This window comes from Corvus kubaryi, unplaced genomic scaffold (assembly GCF_017639235.1).
Source record: "Corvus kubaryi isolate FWS band 111438036 unplaced genomic scaffold, C.kubaryi_AGA036_p1.0 37385, whole genome shotgun sequence".
Lineage (NCBI taxonomy): Eukaryota > Metazoa > Chordata > Aves > Passeriformes > Corvidae > Corvus > Corvus kubaryi.
The window spans coordinates 11602900-11619721 of record NW_024581127.1 but is presented as its reverse complement, the minus strand read 5'-3'; the positions used below and the strand labels follow the sequence as shown (position 1 = coordinate 11619721).

Below are 16822 nucleotides of genomic sequence, written 5' to 3'. Positions count from 1 at the left end.
AATACTCCTGCACAAGTTTGACCTGTCACATTTCATGGCTTTCCCACCCACCTCATTTAGCCAAGCTTTCAATTTTTCAAGTGCCATTACACACTGTTACCCATTACAGTCCCCTTAATTTGCCCTTGAACCATGAAGGGGTGGGTTTTTTGATCACATTCCCTTTTTTTATCTAGGCCTAAAATACATTTTCTTCAAGAAACACTCAGGATAGTTTTAAATATTTTGCTTTTCAGATTGCTTTTTTTTCCTTTTGGCTGTTCTCTTATTTTTACTTAATCCCCCTTCCCCCCCCCCCCCCAAAAAAAAAAACCAGTTTACATAAAATTAAATTTGAAAAGAGCTTACATAAAATTCTATCTTAAATCAAAGACTTGTATGTGTTACTATGACAGACAAAGCTGTCTGACAGGATGGTTCAAAATCAATTATATTTTAAAAAGTCATGAAAAAGGTGTAGGTGTTTGTTGCTCAGGTGGGAAATCTTTTGAAGTAGATCAGCTATTTCAAAGAAGAGGCATTTCAAATGAATAAAAGTTGACAGAACAGGGCCATTGATGGATTTTCCATTTCATATTAACATGACTGCCTTCACTAACAAAGGGCACTTTTACAGCCTGTGTACATATGGAGAGCATCACAGATCTTACCGAAAATTCTGGTAAGTGATTGTCTCCAATGTACCTAAGGAATTACAGAGCACTTGAGGCAGGCAGTATACCTCCTACACACTCAGCTACACACCATGATGCCTTAACTGAGGCTGGAGGAGCAAGTGCATGAGACCTTTCTACCGAAAGGATCAACAGTATATGTCACACAAATTTATTAATTAAAAAAAAATACATCAATGCAAGGAAACTGTTTTGTTACCTTTTTTTGAATGAGGTTAAATTTTGAAGTAGAGACCTATGAATGGAATAGGTTTCCACACCAAGGACCATGCAGAAATCTGCAGACATGAAGCTGTGGAACTCAGTAAGTTATTTTCTGAACAGTATTCCCTCCCAAGGATAAAACGTCAGACTTAAGAGCTTCTGCTTACCTATTCTATCACCTGTTTTCATTACTAGAATTTATGTCAGCCAGATGCTTACTTATCTACTTTCCTACATATGATGGATTCTTGTCTTCCTAATAATCTTACACCAACAAACTTCTGACAATACACTGCTAAATTTTTCAGTTTTGAAACAGCTTTTTAAAATAGGCTAAAATTTTAATGAGTGTACTAATCTGTCTCTATTCAAGAGTAAAATTCATTTCCCAGATTCTAAATTTTCACCTTTTTTTGGAATGCTTCCTTTTTAACATGAGTTGAGTACAGTCCCTTACTCATACATATTAAGACACTAACACATCCACAGATCCTTTTTGCATATCAAAAGGCTTAAATACTTTCTGTGCATCAAGGGAATACAAACTTTCAGCTTTTCTTTTTCTCTAAGACAATTTATAGCTGTTCAGAATTTTATTTTTTTATAATTTAACTGAATATTTTAGATAAAAAAGGGTACTCAAAATGTGTTGCTATCTTCTTACTAAAACATTGCATACACTTGTACAGTAAGACTCTGCAGAGTTCATTTTGAGTGTGATTACCCAGAACTATCTTTCCTCCTTTCAGGAGATTTTCTCCTCTTCAAGGAAGAGATACCTCCTCCCTGCTTAATTCTTCTGACAGCCACAGGTTTCCTTTACCCAGACATGCTGTGTGTTGCTACTGGGCCTATCTCATCCTTCTTGCAAACTTCAGGGGCCGTCAAGTGCCCACTTCTGCACAGCAAAGAATTTGGGGTTCAATCTAATGAGTAGTATTTCCAGCTTCCCTCCATAATTTGATTTCTTTGGGCTCAGAAACAGAGCATTCATCTACCTATTAGGAGAACAAAACCATTCAATTCTCCAGCTGCTGAGGCTCTGCTGAGGGTAAACCTGTAACTCATAACTACCAGCAGATCAGCCAGGCAGCACCTTTCACTATCTACCTAACTACTCTGGCAGAGGACAAGAGTCCTCATTGGGAGAGTCTCTAGCTTTAATACAATGGCAGGTAATGGGCTCAGAAAGTAGTTTTTTGGGGGTTTTTCCCCCTGAGAAATGCAGAATTTGTGTTTTAGACAGGTAAGAAGCAATGTGTGTTTTCTGTGGTTTAAGATGCACTCAAACATTTTTCATTTCCATTTGCATACATCTTGTTGGCAGAGGCCTTTGTTAAACTCTTAGCCTGAAGCAGATTTCTAAAGCAGAGTTAAAATACAAAAGCTCTTAGTAAATTACATTTACAAAGGAAGTGTCAGTGCAATATTAAATTATAATGGTAGGAGTAACTCCAATATATGGAGTAACTCCAATATATTCTTAATGAGGCTCTTTAAAGTATTTAAAGTGAAGGAAAAAAAAGTTGTAAAGAGAAGCACAAAAACATCTTATTTCTGTTTAATCATAGATAATTGTCCTTCCATTGACCTTTAAACAAAAATAAATTTCAGCATCCGGCTCCTTATTTTTGAAAAGTATTTTAACAAACAGACACTTACCTGTTGCAACATGACGTCCCATTCCAAATATGGCATAGACAATGACAGGGAAGAAAGATCCATATAAACCAAAAACTGGATGGACTGAAGACAGAATGGCAAACGCCAGCCCTGTAGAAAGTTAAATAGAATTACTTCACTGTATGAAGATAAAACTGTTCTGTTCACTTTGTTGTTTTTTATTTTTATGAGGAAATGTCTACAGTTTTATTAAGAGCAGAAAAAAAATCATCTTCATTTATTAAAACCTAGATTACAAGTGAACTACTGTAAAATAAGGATCAGAAAGAACTGTGGAAGGTTTTTCATTTCATCATCAAAATCCCCATATCCTACCATGTGTCCAAGTTGCCTCCATCAGTGGTTCCAAACCTCTTTTAATAGCCAGGCCTCACAGGAGGAGGCAGCATTGTTTCACCCCCACCCTCACAAACATGGGTTTGAGATTGCCAGGTCTCCAGGCAATGGGATGGTTATTTCTTACAAATACTTCAAAACCTGTAATTTTGGTTTGGATGGAGCCCCTTCAGTCTGCTTTCTTCTAATTTCTTAAACAAAAAAATATTCCAGAGTTCATCCTCTTTAGGTGCCTGGGGTTTTTAAGCCTTTAAATATTAACATTTCTTTCATCGTGTAAAGCTGTCAGTTCAGAAACAGAAAGTATTTGACTTTCATGTTGAGATGGAGAACAAACTGAATTGGTTAGGGTTTAACTTTATAGACTTACTAATTACCTTCACCACTTAGCTATAGAGGACAGCATCCATCCTTTTCCTAGAAAATCTCGGAATACGACAAGAACTCATCTTTCAAGAGAGACACTCCTGCAAAGCAGCAGATTTGGTTGCTGTTCAACTCAGGATACCTAAGATAGCAAGTCAGACTGCACTGACTTCTTGCAAGTCATCAGAAGGAGACTCCCCAGACTGTGCTTCAGATCTGCAGGCTCTACTGCCATTTCACAGCTCTTACTACTGGAAACTAAGAAGGAGAACTTGCCCTGCACAGTTGCTCCATTAACTTTGGGGAATCATGCAGTCTGGAAGAAAGGACTGGCCTGTGTAACACACAAGATGCCTTTCTGAAATTCCCCTTCAACCTGAGTGTTCTCACAAGCCTAGGACAGACGTGTGTGCACTGGGAGAATGACCATGTGCAGTCTGGGACAGAGGTGATTCAGATCTGTGGAATGGAGTTGCCTTCTGTGTTCATTTGAGATCTCCAAAGAAAACTAAATGTGTAGGATTAATTGTTCTCACCAAGCTTTCCTAACTGCTCCAGAAAGCATTCTTTACCTGAAATGTTGGTGTTATGGGGCTTTAACAATATGGAGAGTGCCAAAGAATGTCTTTGTTTATGGGCTTTCAGAGGCAGTTCTGAATATTTTTATTCAAAATCTCCTTCTTAAATTTTCATTTGAGTCTGTAACAAAGTGCACATGGTGGGGGGAGGCAAGAAAATGCCAAAAGATCAGAAGTGTCAAGTTCTCAGTGAAGCAGTTCATCTGTTCTTAGAAAAACCTCACTATGCAGATTTTGCTGATATGAATCCTACATGAATCATTTTCATCCACATTGTGCTCAGCAAAGTAGCACTATCAATTATGACTTGGAAATGAGATATTTTAATGTGTTTAAACTTCTTTTAAACAGAAATGGACTTGGTTGCTTTTCAGCCAATTCATCTAGTGCAATTAGTGCATCTACTGATAGCCACTTCTGCATTTTTCTCTTAGCACAGCATTGTCATAAACCAGAAAGATCTTTGAAATTGTAGTGTGATATCTATGTTCACATGATCAATAGAGGTAGAAGGAGCTTCTGACCCAAGAGCAACACAGAAGGGTGTGCCTGAGGAGAATAAAAACAGCACAGGAGAGAACTGCATGACCCTGTCCAGACAAAATTGAGCATGGAGGAGGGGGGGGGGGAAAGAGAATAGGAGAAAGAATGTTTTAAAGCTTGTTTAGCGCTGGAAAGCTCTTCCATTATAACCATTTTATGAACAAAACCAAAAGGAAACAAAAAATTTGGAACTAATTCATTAGTTGAATACTACTCACACAGATATTCCAACATTTCAACAAAGCATTATGCAAGGCTAATTTATTTTACTCTCCAAAAAGTAAAGGAATCGGAAGAATCAGTATAACTTCAGCCTCATTTTAGTTATAGCAACATAATTGAAATGAATTTACCTGTCTGTGTGGACAAGCATAAGGGAAATACACAAGTTTCAGTACTGAATGCTGAGCAAGCTATGTACTTTAGAAGGTTTTTGGGAAGGGCCTGTAAATCCTGGTTATGGTTATAAATCCAGATTATCTGCTGTTGATAAATATCACTTGTTTACAGGCAGATAATCTGAACTTAAATTCAGCTCTTGTTTTTCTCCATTTCTCACTTAGACCTTTCACATTCTTTTATATTAAATTTCTAGAAGCAGTGTGTCATTGTTCTCATAGAGAGGTCATTGCAATCAGGACAGAGCTAAAATTACTAATCTTTGACTTGAGTCCTGGCTCTGTTCGTTAGGTTTTTACTCCCATTACTGAAGCATGTCACTTACCGAAGTGTGTAAGAACAGACAGCCATTATAAAATAGAATTAGTAAAGACTTCAGGCTTTCTGATTAGGCATCAAATGTTCTAAAGGTTAAAACACTTTTTTTAGTTTAGTTTAGTAGGTTAAAATACTTTTTTTCAAGATGTAATCAGTAGTATATTTCATCTTATTCCATTAATTTTCATATTAAACTTCACTGCAGTGCATTCCATGTGCTCAAGAGCTTTCCTGTCAAAAGACAGGAAACATTATTTTTTCATTCCAAACAGTAATACTTAAAAGAAATAGATCATAAAGTAAGGATCTCACATAATCTTCAATGGTAATATGGAGAAGCCCCCATGGTAGTGACATTAAGGTTTTCATATAAGAATACAAATTCCATGAAAAGAAATGCAAACAAATATTGAACAGTAAGTTTGGATACAGTACATTAATATTGCTTGTTTTAACTACCTCCTTATCATAAGATAACATTGTGGGACACACTTTCACTGAAAACCATAACCTGTGACTAGCACCAGGTGCTTAACAATCCTCTGGCACGCCACTCTGAAAAGCAAGCGATGTTCCCCAGCGTTAATCAGTGTCAAATGCAAGTAACTACAAAATAACAAGCTTGATACAAAGAGAAACAAGGCCATCTCTGACCGCAGGAGAAGCGTCTCAGTTTAAGTTGGTAGTTCCTGCTGATTAGACTAGTGCCAAAAGTACAGCAATAAAAAAATCATTCGCATAGGAAAAAGAGCTGTGAATCACCAGAGTATGGTCAACTTGTTAACAATTTTCTGTATCTGGAAATATGCTCCTGACACATACATCTATTCTGAGGAAAGCTCTACCATGTCTTTTGGAAATACTAGGTACAAACCAGAAATTAACTGAAGAAGCAGGAAAAGTATTAAGCCTATAATTAATTTGAGGAATATCAACATTAGTAGCATTTAGTATTTACTGTAAAAAGCTATATATTTTAAAAGTCTTTCTGATAGAGTGTATATTCAAATAACTTTCTGTAATTGTAACCTTTTACTCTTAAATGTGACTATACTAAGCTGGTCAGACCTAGGTTTATGGAACCCTAAATGACACTAATTCATCTTATCCCACTCAAAAATGCTATCTGCAGTTGTCACTCTCTGACGCTTCAGAAAAATACAATTTCTATATTTTTTCATTAAGCTGAACTATGAAGTAAAAAAGGTATTTCTGAGGATGCCCTAAAATGTAGAATTGACACATATTTAATGATGCTCCTATCAATGCTTCTTGGAGAACTAACAAATTAGACAACCAATGAGTCGTATCCCAGGCTTTAATTTCTAACTCCAGGATAGCTAATTTCTATTGAAGAAAAAAACAACCCACCACAGGAAAAAAAAAATTTATATCATATTTCATAACAGTTTTCCTACACAAACCTACAGTTCTGGAGGGTTCTTTGACAATGGCTATTTTGTAAAAGCTTTTAACACAAAATGATCCTTTGGAAATAGTGTCATTTACCTCCAAAAACTGGGAAGCTCAGTATCAGTTCTCTCAATGCACATTCATGCTTGCAAGACCTCTGTTACATAATGGCCCCATTTGCTGGGCCTACACAAGTGGATTGTACCTTCTGTCTGACTTACTTTGTGACAAAGTACCCAGAGCTTAAAATCATTCCTTGGTTCTTCTGTCATTTCAAGCCTGAGGCAAATGAAGAATGTAAAGACAAAATGGAAGGACAGATCCTCAAAAATGAACCATAAATCTTTCAGAGACCGCACAATGTTGATTTGGCAACCACCCTCTTTTTTGGAGGATGCTTCAGTGCAGTTCCTTCCCATGCAACTGACTCCTTCAGCCAGGTGAGAGTTAAACACCTCAGCTCTGTTAGCCATAGTACCTGAATTCACAGTATTTCAGACTCTAAAATGCAGCTCTCTCAATGTACCACCTGACAACTACATCCAAGGTAGGTTTGAGAAAACACTGTTCTATTCTGCCACTTTACAGATCTCCACATCCTGACATTTGTATCTTAAATGTTCAAAAGGAAAATATGCAAGCATTATGGTACAAGAAACAAGTTGATGGCAGGACCCACTTATGATTTCACTATTCAAGACAGCTTGACCCTTCTGTACATAATAGAGTTTAGATACATACAAAACCGACATTAAAAATTTCTAGTGTTTTCTTTTAATAGAGCTCCTCAAGAAAAGCTATCAGTCTTGACATTAAGACCTCTTTAGGACGAATTTGACACAATATCTGAACACCACAGAGATTCTTTAAATTGTTTTACAGTGAGTTCTATGAGCTATTATCCACCAGTCAGACATAATACCTGAAGAATTCGGCCACCTCCAGAATCAACGAAGCATTTTGAAAGTGGATTATAGGTAAATCTCTCTGTATTTCAGTAAGAATAAACAGAAAATGAAGCATAAGGAGTTTCTGGCAAGCAGGTAACTATGAGGTAATATTTTGAGAAGCATCAATGCTGTGGAGAAACAAAAACCTACCATGAGAGATTACAGGCCTTAATCCAGATGAACTGGACTTTCTGAAATCCATGAAAAGGGCATTCATTTTGGCACATTGGTGGCCAAGGATCTGAACACTAACAGTTTTATGATCTGGAAGATTATATGTGGTGTCATTTCTTCCTTCAAGAATCAACATCTCCTGGGTTTCTCAGTCTCTGTCCATGGTGCTCAGGCACCCCAAGGCACAGGGATCCGCGCAGCTCATCTGGTCATACAAAGATGTATGTACACCAGAGTGTACCTGGACATGAGGCCCCAGAGGAGTCAGAGGTCATCCAGAAACTGAATTCACATTTCTAGCAGTCTGTTAGACAGGTCTGTATTAGCACATGTGTAACTTGGAAGAATTTTATAGGCACTAGAAATAAAACATTGCATGCACAGCAGCCTAAGTGCCTTTCTCCTCTCCTGGAAAACTGTAAAGTATGAAACATTGTCCCACATTTACTCACTAACATGTCAAATTTCATATTCAGCTTACATCATTATTCTTTGCATAGGAGAACTATAACAGAGTTCAACTGGACACTCTTCTACAAATCATGGACTACATGGATTCTCCAATGCATTCTGCAGGAGGTTTTTCTGGCTCTGTTTCCAAATGTGCTTATTTGATTTCATCTACACATGTTATTTGTAAGCCAGATGTATATTTACAAGGCAGCTTTACCCCTTAATAAAATTATTAGCTCCAGTTAGTCAGCTCAGAGTATATTTATGTCTACATTTATGATCAGAGCCTGAAATAAACCCCCGGCAACTATCACCCTTGAGAAGACACAGCTGGGGTTCCTCCATGAAAAGCTAAGAAAAAAAAAATTATATAAGTTTTTGGCATCATGCCTTCCAAAACACTGGGCACCCATTCTGGAATGAAGAAAAGCAGTATAGTTAATTTTTTTTAATGTCAAGGTCTCCAGCCAGTGTTAAGGAATTAGTTGTTCAGCAATAAATCCAGCTCCAGATTAAATTAACTTTAATTAAAACATACAAACCACACCAAGACTCAGTGAGTTATTGTTGGGCTTGGAGAATGAAAAAAAAAAGAAGTTGGCAGAAATAACAATACTGATTTCATCAGATGCCATCTACATATTTAACTTTTAGAGGAAATATGTCTCAAGGGCCCTCCACCCTCCAAAAAAACAGCCCACCAAAATCCGCTTGAGCCAAAGCATTTCTTGTTCATGACAGGTCATAGGAAAGGCAGCAAATGTATATATAAATTCTATATGAAGCATATCCCTGAACTAGCTGCCTGCAAAAAAAATATTGTTTTTTAGACTACAAACACTGACATCACTGCAATCTGATAAATTTGAAAGTCCAAACTTTACACCCTCATGCTTCCAATAGGCAGCTTTTGAGTACATGCAATATAGCACACAGACAAATGTTTATTTCAAAAGAAACAGAATAATGTTTATGAATCCACAAACTTAGCAAGAAAAGATAGAATCAGAAATACAGTGGCAGTATTTTAGTTTTGAAACTCCCACACATTTGTCTTAACTTTCTAATAGATACACACAAGTTCAAAACTTCAATTTTTTTTTGAGCAGCAGCAGATATTGGAAGGGAGCATAAACTTATGAAGACCCTCCCTTGTGGTCTGCTCCCCCTCAGCCAAACATGTAATTTAGCACATCTGTGAATGGAATTATGTGATAAGGAGATCCATCTTCTTACCCCAGTATTTGAATGCAATATTTTTAGAACTACTTCCAGTTTTAAATCTAAATATATTCATGTTACTTTGTTTTCATTTCTCCATGTGCTGCAACCGTCTTTTAATTTAAAAGCCTTTCCTGATAAGGAAAAAACCTTCCAGGTTTTAATTAACCTGTCTGAGCCATTTAAGTTTTCTCCCAAATATAATCTCTGTTTTTCTGCTCCTTCTCCTAGCCTTTTATTCTGCTGAGATCATCTTCCATGAACAGAGGCAACCGAAACAACACACTGTATTTGTGATAATGGATCAACAGACAGCACTACCAGTGGTCATCACCTTCTTTGCACCTTCTAACTCACACAGCAGCCCATGCTTTTTTCAAATAGGGTAATCATTCTCCAACACATCATTAAAACCACCTCTAACTGAGAGCAGCAGCAGATTTGTCTTTAGAATCCATACATAAATCTGAAACAAAACCCACCAGCTGTCCTAGAGTCCTGCTTCAGAATTGCATAGCTGAATTAATCACTCTGGTATCCCTTATTGCTCTACATGTATATATTTTTTTCATTAGCATTATTATTCTTATAATTATAATTATTATTACTAAAGAGATATACAACTCTATGGCTTGCATCTGGTCCAGTCCCTCATCTGCAATACAGACTTGTAACTGGGGTACAACGCTAAGCTCACTAGCAATCACAGAATATAATTCCAAATTGGACAGAATCATCTAGGGCACATCTTACCAGATACACAATGAAACCCATCTAGTTTTCCAGAATCCTGAGACGGCGATTACCCATCTCAGCCTTCAGTCTGAATGTGTTTCATTTTCTCTGTTTGCTATCAGTTATATATCCATGTGCTTGACCACTTCCCACATGGCAAAGTCATCATCCTTCAGGAAGCTGAAGTTTCAAAGTTCTAATTTTGCACTGAGGCTTCCATTCAGATCAAATACTTCAGTAGAATGTATCATGCCTTTGTTTTGTACTCATCTTTTTGAAGGCTGGAAAAACATTTGTAGGTTTGGGGTTTTTTGGAAGGGTCTAACTCAATTGCAATGTTGGACACTCATATCAGTAGCAAACTACTGAAACCTGAATTCTTCGCACCCTAAACTCTCAATGTAGTATTGCATAAGTAATTTCTCTGTTTCAAGCAAAAGTATTTTTGTGTGTTTAATTTCCCTACCCATATATTTTTCTATTATTGGACAGGAGCTCTAAATTGTTATAATGAAAAGTGCAGGATGTAAGTATTATCATCACCCAGAAAATTACCAAAAAAATAGAATTTAAGTCATATATTTGTGTAAGCAGGACCCTCTCTGGTCATTAATGGCTTGAAGATGAGGTTTATAATTATCAAAACCTCAGGAGAGATCTTGGAAAAAGCTTGGGGAGAAGGGTTGACGTCGTCTGAAGTGAGGTACCTACATTAGGCATTTACATCCAGAAAGAGTAAGGCAACTTCAGATGTTATGCAGAGCACTTAATTTTCACAGCATGTCATGACCAAAATGCTTCAGACACATTTGTGTCCCCTACCTGTATAGAGAACATAAATAAGTTACATACACTAAAATATATATCCAAGCAGACTAACTTGGGGAATAATTCCTCTGGCAATTAACTCAGCTGCATGACAGAGGGTCTGTTTTATAAACTTTTTCATGAAAACTTGGCTTTACTTCTGTTACATTCAGGGACATTCAGGGAAGCTTATTGATGGGTCATGGTACTAACTACTTGCTTTCTATATGCTAGCCTTTGTGAGCAGTGTGCAGTTCTGCCCAGGAAAAAAAACCAAACAAACGAGCAAAAAACAAACCACAAACCCCACATTCTAAATAGCAAAATACTGAGGTATGACTGCCAACCAATATACACTGCAAAATTTAAATCCTGAGGCACAAAGCTATTTGTTTGAAAACACAAGACTGAATGAAGAAGGATAACAAAGTGGATTAATGATAGATGGACCAAGAGCTTGGTAATGAATAAATAATGTCAGGAAAGATCACCTATGAAAGGCCTTGAAAGTAAAGATGATTTTATTGCTTGGTACAATAAAAGTTACCACTGTGAAAATAGGCTAAGCAGCTGCACTCTGAAGAGATATGATGGGACTATAGCACATATTCAGAAGGCTACAGAAAAAACATGATGACAGTTATATGAGATTTAGCTACATGGAAAGACTGCACCAAAATGCACCTTAATTTTACCATGTAAGGAAACCAAGAAAAATTCAGACCCAGGCTGAACAAAGTATTCTTCTTATATGAGTATGGGGTGACCATGTCACATGAAAAAACCACAAATAACTCTGTTATTATTGTGACAGGTCAATGGATGAATTACAGAAAAGACAACAGTAAGACCTGCCTTTAGCCATGTTAAACATGAATTGTTTATTACCCACAATGCCACGGATATCATGGTTAAGACACCTAAACTTTGATGTCTGCCTCATCAGTGTCTACATCTGAGCCAATCCCGTTACACTCAGAGGAAATCTTATTAATATAATTAATCAACCTTAACAAAGCAGATGGTTAGATTTAGTCAGATGAATCACGCCTGTGGTGGGTTGATTCTAGCCAGCAGTTAAGTACCCAGTCAGCCACTCACTCACTCCTCCTCAAAGGACGGGGGAGAGAATCAAAAAAGCAAAAGTGAGAAAACTTGTCAGTCAAGATAGACAACTTAATAAGTGAATGAAAGAAAAGAAAAAAAGTGATGTAAACACAGTCATTCACCACCTCTCACAAGCATAGAATCACAGAATAAGCTGAGTGGGAAGGGATCCATAAAGATTGTCCAGTCCAACACCTGGCCCTGCACAGGACACCCCAAGAGTCACACCATGTGCCTGAGAGTGTTGTCCAAATGCTTCTTGAATGCTGTCAGGCTTGGTGCTGTGACCACTGCCCTGGGGAGCCTGTTCCATTCCCAAACACCCCCTGGGTGAAGAATCTTTCCCTGATATCCAACCCAAACCCCTCCTCAGTTTCCTCAAGTCCTGTCACTGGTCACCAGAGAGAAGAGATCAGTACCTGCCTCTCCACCTCCCCTCATGAGGATGTTGAGGTCTCCTCTTCTCCAGGCTGAACAGACCAAGTGACCTCAGCTGCTCCTCATTCAGCTTCCCATCAAGACTCTTCACCATCCTTGTTACCCTCCTTTGGATGTTCTCTAATTTAATGTTCATTAACTCTTACAAACTAAGTCTTCATTGACCAGTGAAGAATACAAAAGCAGCTTGCTGAGAAGTACTTACCTGCACTGCAGACCTTTTGTTTTCCATTTCAATTTGGAAAGGAAAAAAAAGATTAGGCATTTATGGGACATCTACAGGGATCTAGGAATTGAATTTGTTTGCAAGGATGAGGGATACAGAATTAAGTGGAAAGAAGACTCTTCATAGAATCACTGTTGATGGGGTATTAATAAGTTTTAAAGGGAAATGGAAGAGAGCAATGAATGCTAATCCAAAAAGAAAATTAGGGATTTATTTTGTTAATTTAGAGACATCTTGTTCTGGTCCATCAATAACAGATTTTTGAGAAATTTTTGAGACAAATTATGTAGTGATTACCAAAACATAAAAGTTCAAATTTCTTAACTTCCTATTACAGCATATAGCAAAATTCAAGACTGGATCATGATGTTCATTTTAGATGCAAAGATTATTTTTTCAACCTTAGGTATCAAAGCAAGAATAAGGATTCTATGTCAGCATTATTGAATTATAGTTGGAACTAATATTAAATAGCTGGAACTGATGAAGCCTGATTTCCTTTACTGGTTTTGACTTGTGGCTGACTGACTTTTCAGTCTGAGACTGCAAGTCCAGCTGAGCCTTTCCACCAACTGGTGTATTTGAAAGGGTTTTGGTTTTTTTTTTGTTAGAACTTGTAGGGTCTTGTTCCTATGTGATATTTTCATAAAATTTTTAGAAACATAACTATCTGTGACACTTCTTTCTCCATATTCCGTGGGAGTAGACAAAGGACTCTAAAACTAGAGGAAACATACAGAGACAATAAAAGTATTGTCTCAATAGGTAAACAGGACATAAGAGTTCAGCAGTGAATTTTGGGGCTCCTGAATTAATATTTATTTGTCATTTTTAGCAAATAATGAAACAACTGTAGGAACACTGCAGGATGACTCTTTGGTTTCAGCAATGACTCTTTCATCACAAATGCCAAGGAGCACATCATGATAATCCCATGTCTTTCCTTCCCATCTCACTATACTCCTTGGTCTCCTCTCCCCCAGCCCAGTTTTGTTGCTTTCACTATGACACAGTAAGGACAGTGACTTTCATCTTTTCTTCCTCACTATACAAAGGGAAACCAGCAATTTTATCTAAAATTTAGATTAGAAGATGGAAGACAAACACATTACACCAGATTGGAGCAGCTGCCAACCTGAATAGTCTGAATATGACCAATGCCAGATGAGTAAGAAATCCCACAGAAGGAAATTGTGAAAAATGCAGCTCATTTGGAAGGCCTTTCTTAATTATTTTCAGCCTACTGGACTGCTCTCTACTCTGGAGTTTGCAGCTTTCATCACTCAGAAAACTGTTGCATACAAATACAGCTGTACATTTTTCCAAATACCTTCGTAACTCAAGTTTATTTCCTTATACTTGAATTTGCTTAAACCTGTTGCTGAGGTTGACACTATGCTCAACAAGTCAATTATCACTGGTTGCCTTTTTTTCCTGCTATTATTAGAATTTCTGCCTTTCATTTCATTACAAAATTTCTTGGTTTATCTTGTGGGTAGAAGGAAACAGTCACAATAGGACCTCTCAAAATATGTGGGTTTTTTGCTTTGTGCTATATAACAAATGGAACATTTTTTCATGCATGAAATCTTTCTGTGGAAATATCAGGATAGTTCTGGTAACTGGAATGCTTACAACACTAGGGAAAGAGCTAATATCTTGCATTCAAATTAAAGCACCACAAACATGATGAAATGCTTCTGTCTCTAACTCTCCTCCTATTTCATCCCCTAAAATAATTCTGAAATCTTGAGAAGCAGCAAGCAGAGAAAGAAAAAACAGATCAGCAGGAGGAAAGGGTTTCAATCAATTTCTTTTTAAACAGCATAAAATAAGGATAATATTGTTTCTAGAGAATTTAAAAATAATCTAGAAAACACAAACCTGTATTTTTTGTCTTCACTGGATCTTTGTAAATTTATCTGTTACATTAAACGACTTCTTGGTACAAGACTCAAACACGAAAATCCTGGCTAAAACTATCAACACTGCAGAAATGCTGTTTAATGTAGCATTTTTTATGAATTTCAACATAGTGTTATTAGCACCATTTTAATTACAATTGTTGTATACACACATACCAGTGAAATTAGGTACTTTGCAGTATTAAGGTTCTTAAAGTTAAATCATGCCAATGCAGATGTTCCTAATTACTTTAAAAGCACAAATACTGACACAAATAATTTGTTTCCAGCTCCAGCATAACTCAATTAAAGGAGTGTTTATAATTTAACATAAATGATAGTTAAGCATACCTAATATGGAAGATTGTTAAGAAATAATACATGTCATTCAAATGAAGGAATGTGCTAAAGTTCATCTGAGATAAGAAGCTGTGATTTGTCTGAGATAAATATAAGATAATGTCATAAGAAGGTGACACTATCAAAGACACAGCAGAAACTGACAAAAGCATTTATTTCCTAGTACCAATCACTTTACTAAGCAAGATGACTGGAACTTAAGCTTTCTGCAGGTCATTGCGCAGGGCTTGAAGAGTTTTTCCTTTTCCTTCTTTTTTTTTCCTTTCTTATTTTTTTTAAGCTGTAAAATGGAGTCTAGCTCCACCCCTACTTTGTATTGCTTCTTGAAAAGAGGTGTGGTAGGTAATGCAACACAGCATTAAATCAGCACACAAGCTATGGATGCCGCAGATCCTCTCCCTGGATAATGTCTCTGGCAGGAACATTCTTTATGCACAGAAAGTTGTGAATTTTTCCTGTTGTGTTTTGGAATTTTGCAGGTAATAGTATCATGCATTTGTTTCTTCCAGAATAGCATATCTTACAGTGCAATTATCATTTAGTTATATTTTGTTTTCCATGTGAAATAGAGAAAAAAGTGGTCATTTAACTGATAAAACGTTGTATATTACCATATCCTGTATGAATAGAGTTACTGCTCTCTCACCTTCCATATTAAATGTTTGAAAAATTGTCAAAGGTATGGGATAAATAGTAAAGTTCCCCAGAATTTAACTACAGTAACACAATGCATTTCTATCCACATTTGCACATCCATTCTATACATGAGTTAAGACTATATATTTTTCCTTATATTTTTATTTAGATCCAATCAACATTAGATATGACCAGAAAAACTTAAAATACTAATCTGAAATGAGTTAACTGTACCTTGAGTCACCTGTTGGATGGCTAACATCATCCCAGACACTGTATCAGGAACCAAATTTTCCTTCCAGTTGTAGACAGGCACCCATTTCAAGATAGGCAGCCTTCTCATACACCAGGTTTTGATATCTTCAAAGCGAACAGCCTGGATCTTCCTCCAGACTGTGCTTCTTTTCCTTTTTCCCCCTGTCATCATTTCTACCCCACAAAAGCAGTGCCTCTGTCAGGAGAGTGCACAGTTGAGGAATCACCCTGATCTGTGTCAGACTCCAGTTTTCTTCTGAGATTTTTCAGTTCCAAAACTACAGAGAAAAAAAAATGAACAGAAGCACTTAAGATTTCTGCAGCTGTTCTGTAACTATACTCAATGAAAACACTTATTAAGCGCTTCAATCATATAAACAGCTACATTAAATGCAAGAACTCTCTACAAAAAAAGATCACATTTTCTGCTGTTTGCAAAAATTTGGTCTAGTCTCACGTTAGTTTGTGATTCTTTCCAGTAACTTCCCGCTTTATATCCCTGTAATGCTTGTGCTTTTGGCCACATTCCAGTGGCAAAATGAGGTATTACTGGGTGTGTGTGTGATATAGGCTGGGCTATGCTAATCTGAGCAAGAAGTGCCCAGCAGAGCAGGCATCTCCCTGCCAAGCCCGGGAGAGCAGCCTTGTCTCTCCTGGGGGGAGCTGTTCTGGCTGCAGGCGGAAGGCATTAAGACCTCAGCAAAGCTCGTGCTAGAAGACTTGTCTTACTCCACCAACATTTTGTCTTCTAAGTTACAGTAAAGAGCTTATTTATGTAGTAAATGCAGAACATCAGGTAGCAATAAGTCCTACTGGAAACATACACAGACTCTCTCTGTAGGCTGAAACCTCAAACTCAAGACTAATAATCTCAAAGTGCAGTGAGGGACTGCAGGGTATCGGCTTCACATGGGAAGTGCCAAAAATTCTTGTGACAATCATTCTTCTTCAAAGCTAGTCCTTTCTGCTCTTGGCTGTCCACTCAGCAAAGGCTCTCTCAGCACAGACAGTTCACCAAGTAACATTTGTTCTGGTAATAACG

General features: G+C 37.2%; 1 protein-coding gene across 1 annotated transcript in view; it reads right to left on the bottom strand.

Annotated features, from left to right (window-relative positions):
• Window positions 1-16251, bottom strand: part of SLC26A7 (solute carrier family 26 member 7) — a 71020-nt gene extending 54769 nt beyond the window's left edge. Inside the window, exons 1-2 of the mRNA XM_042036320.1 lie at window positions 15760-16251; window positions 2541-2651 (exon numbers count right to left, since the gene is read on the bottom strand). Coding sequence (XP_041892254.1) covers window positions 2541-2651; window positions 15760-15952 — 304 coding nt within the window. The 5' untranslated portion in view covers window positions 15953-16251. The remainder of the gene's footprint in view (window positions 1-2540; window positions 2652-15759) is intronic.
• Window positions 16252-16822: the final 571 nt, after the last annotated feature.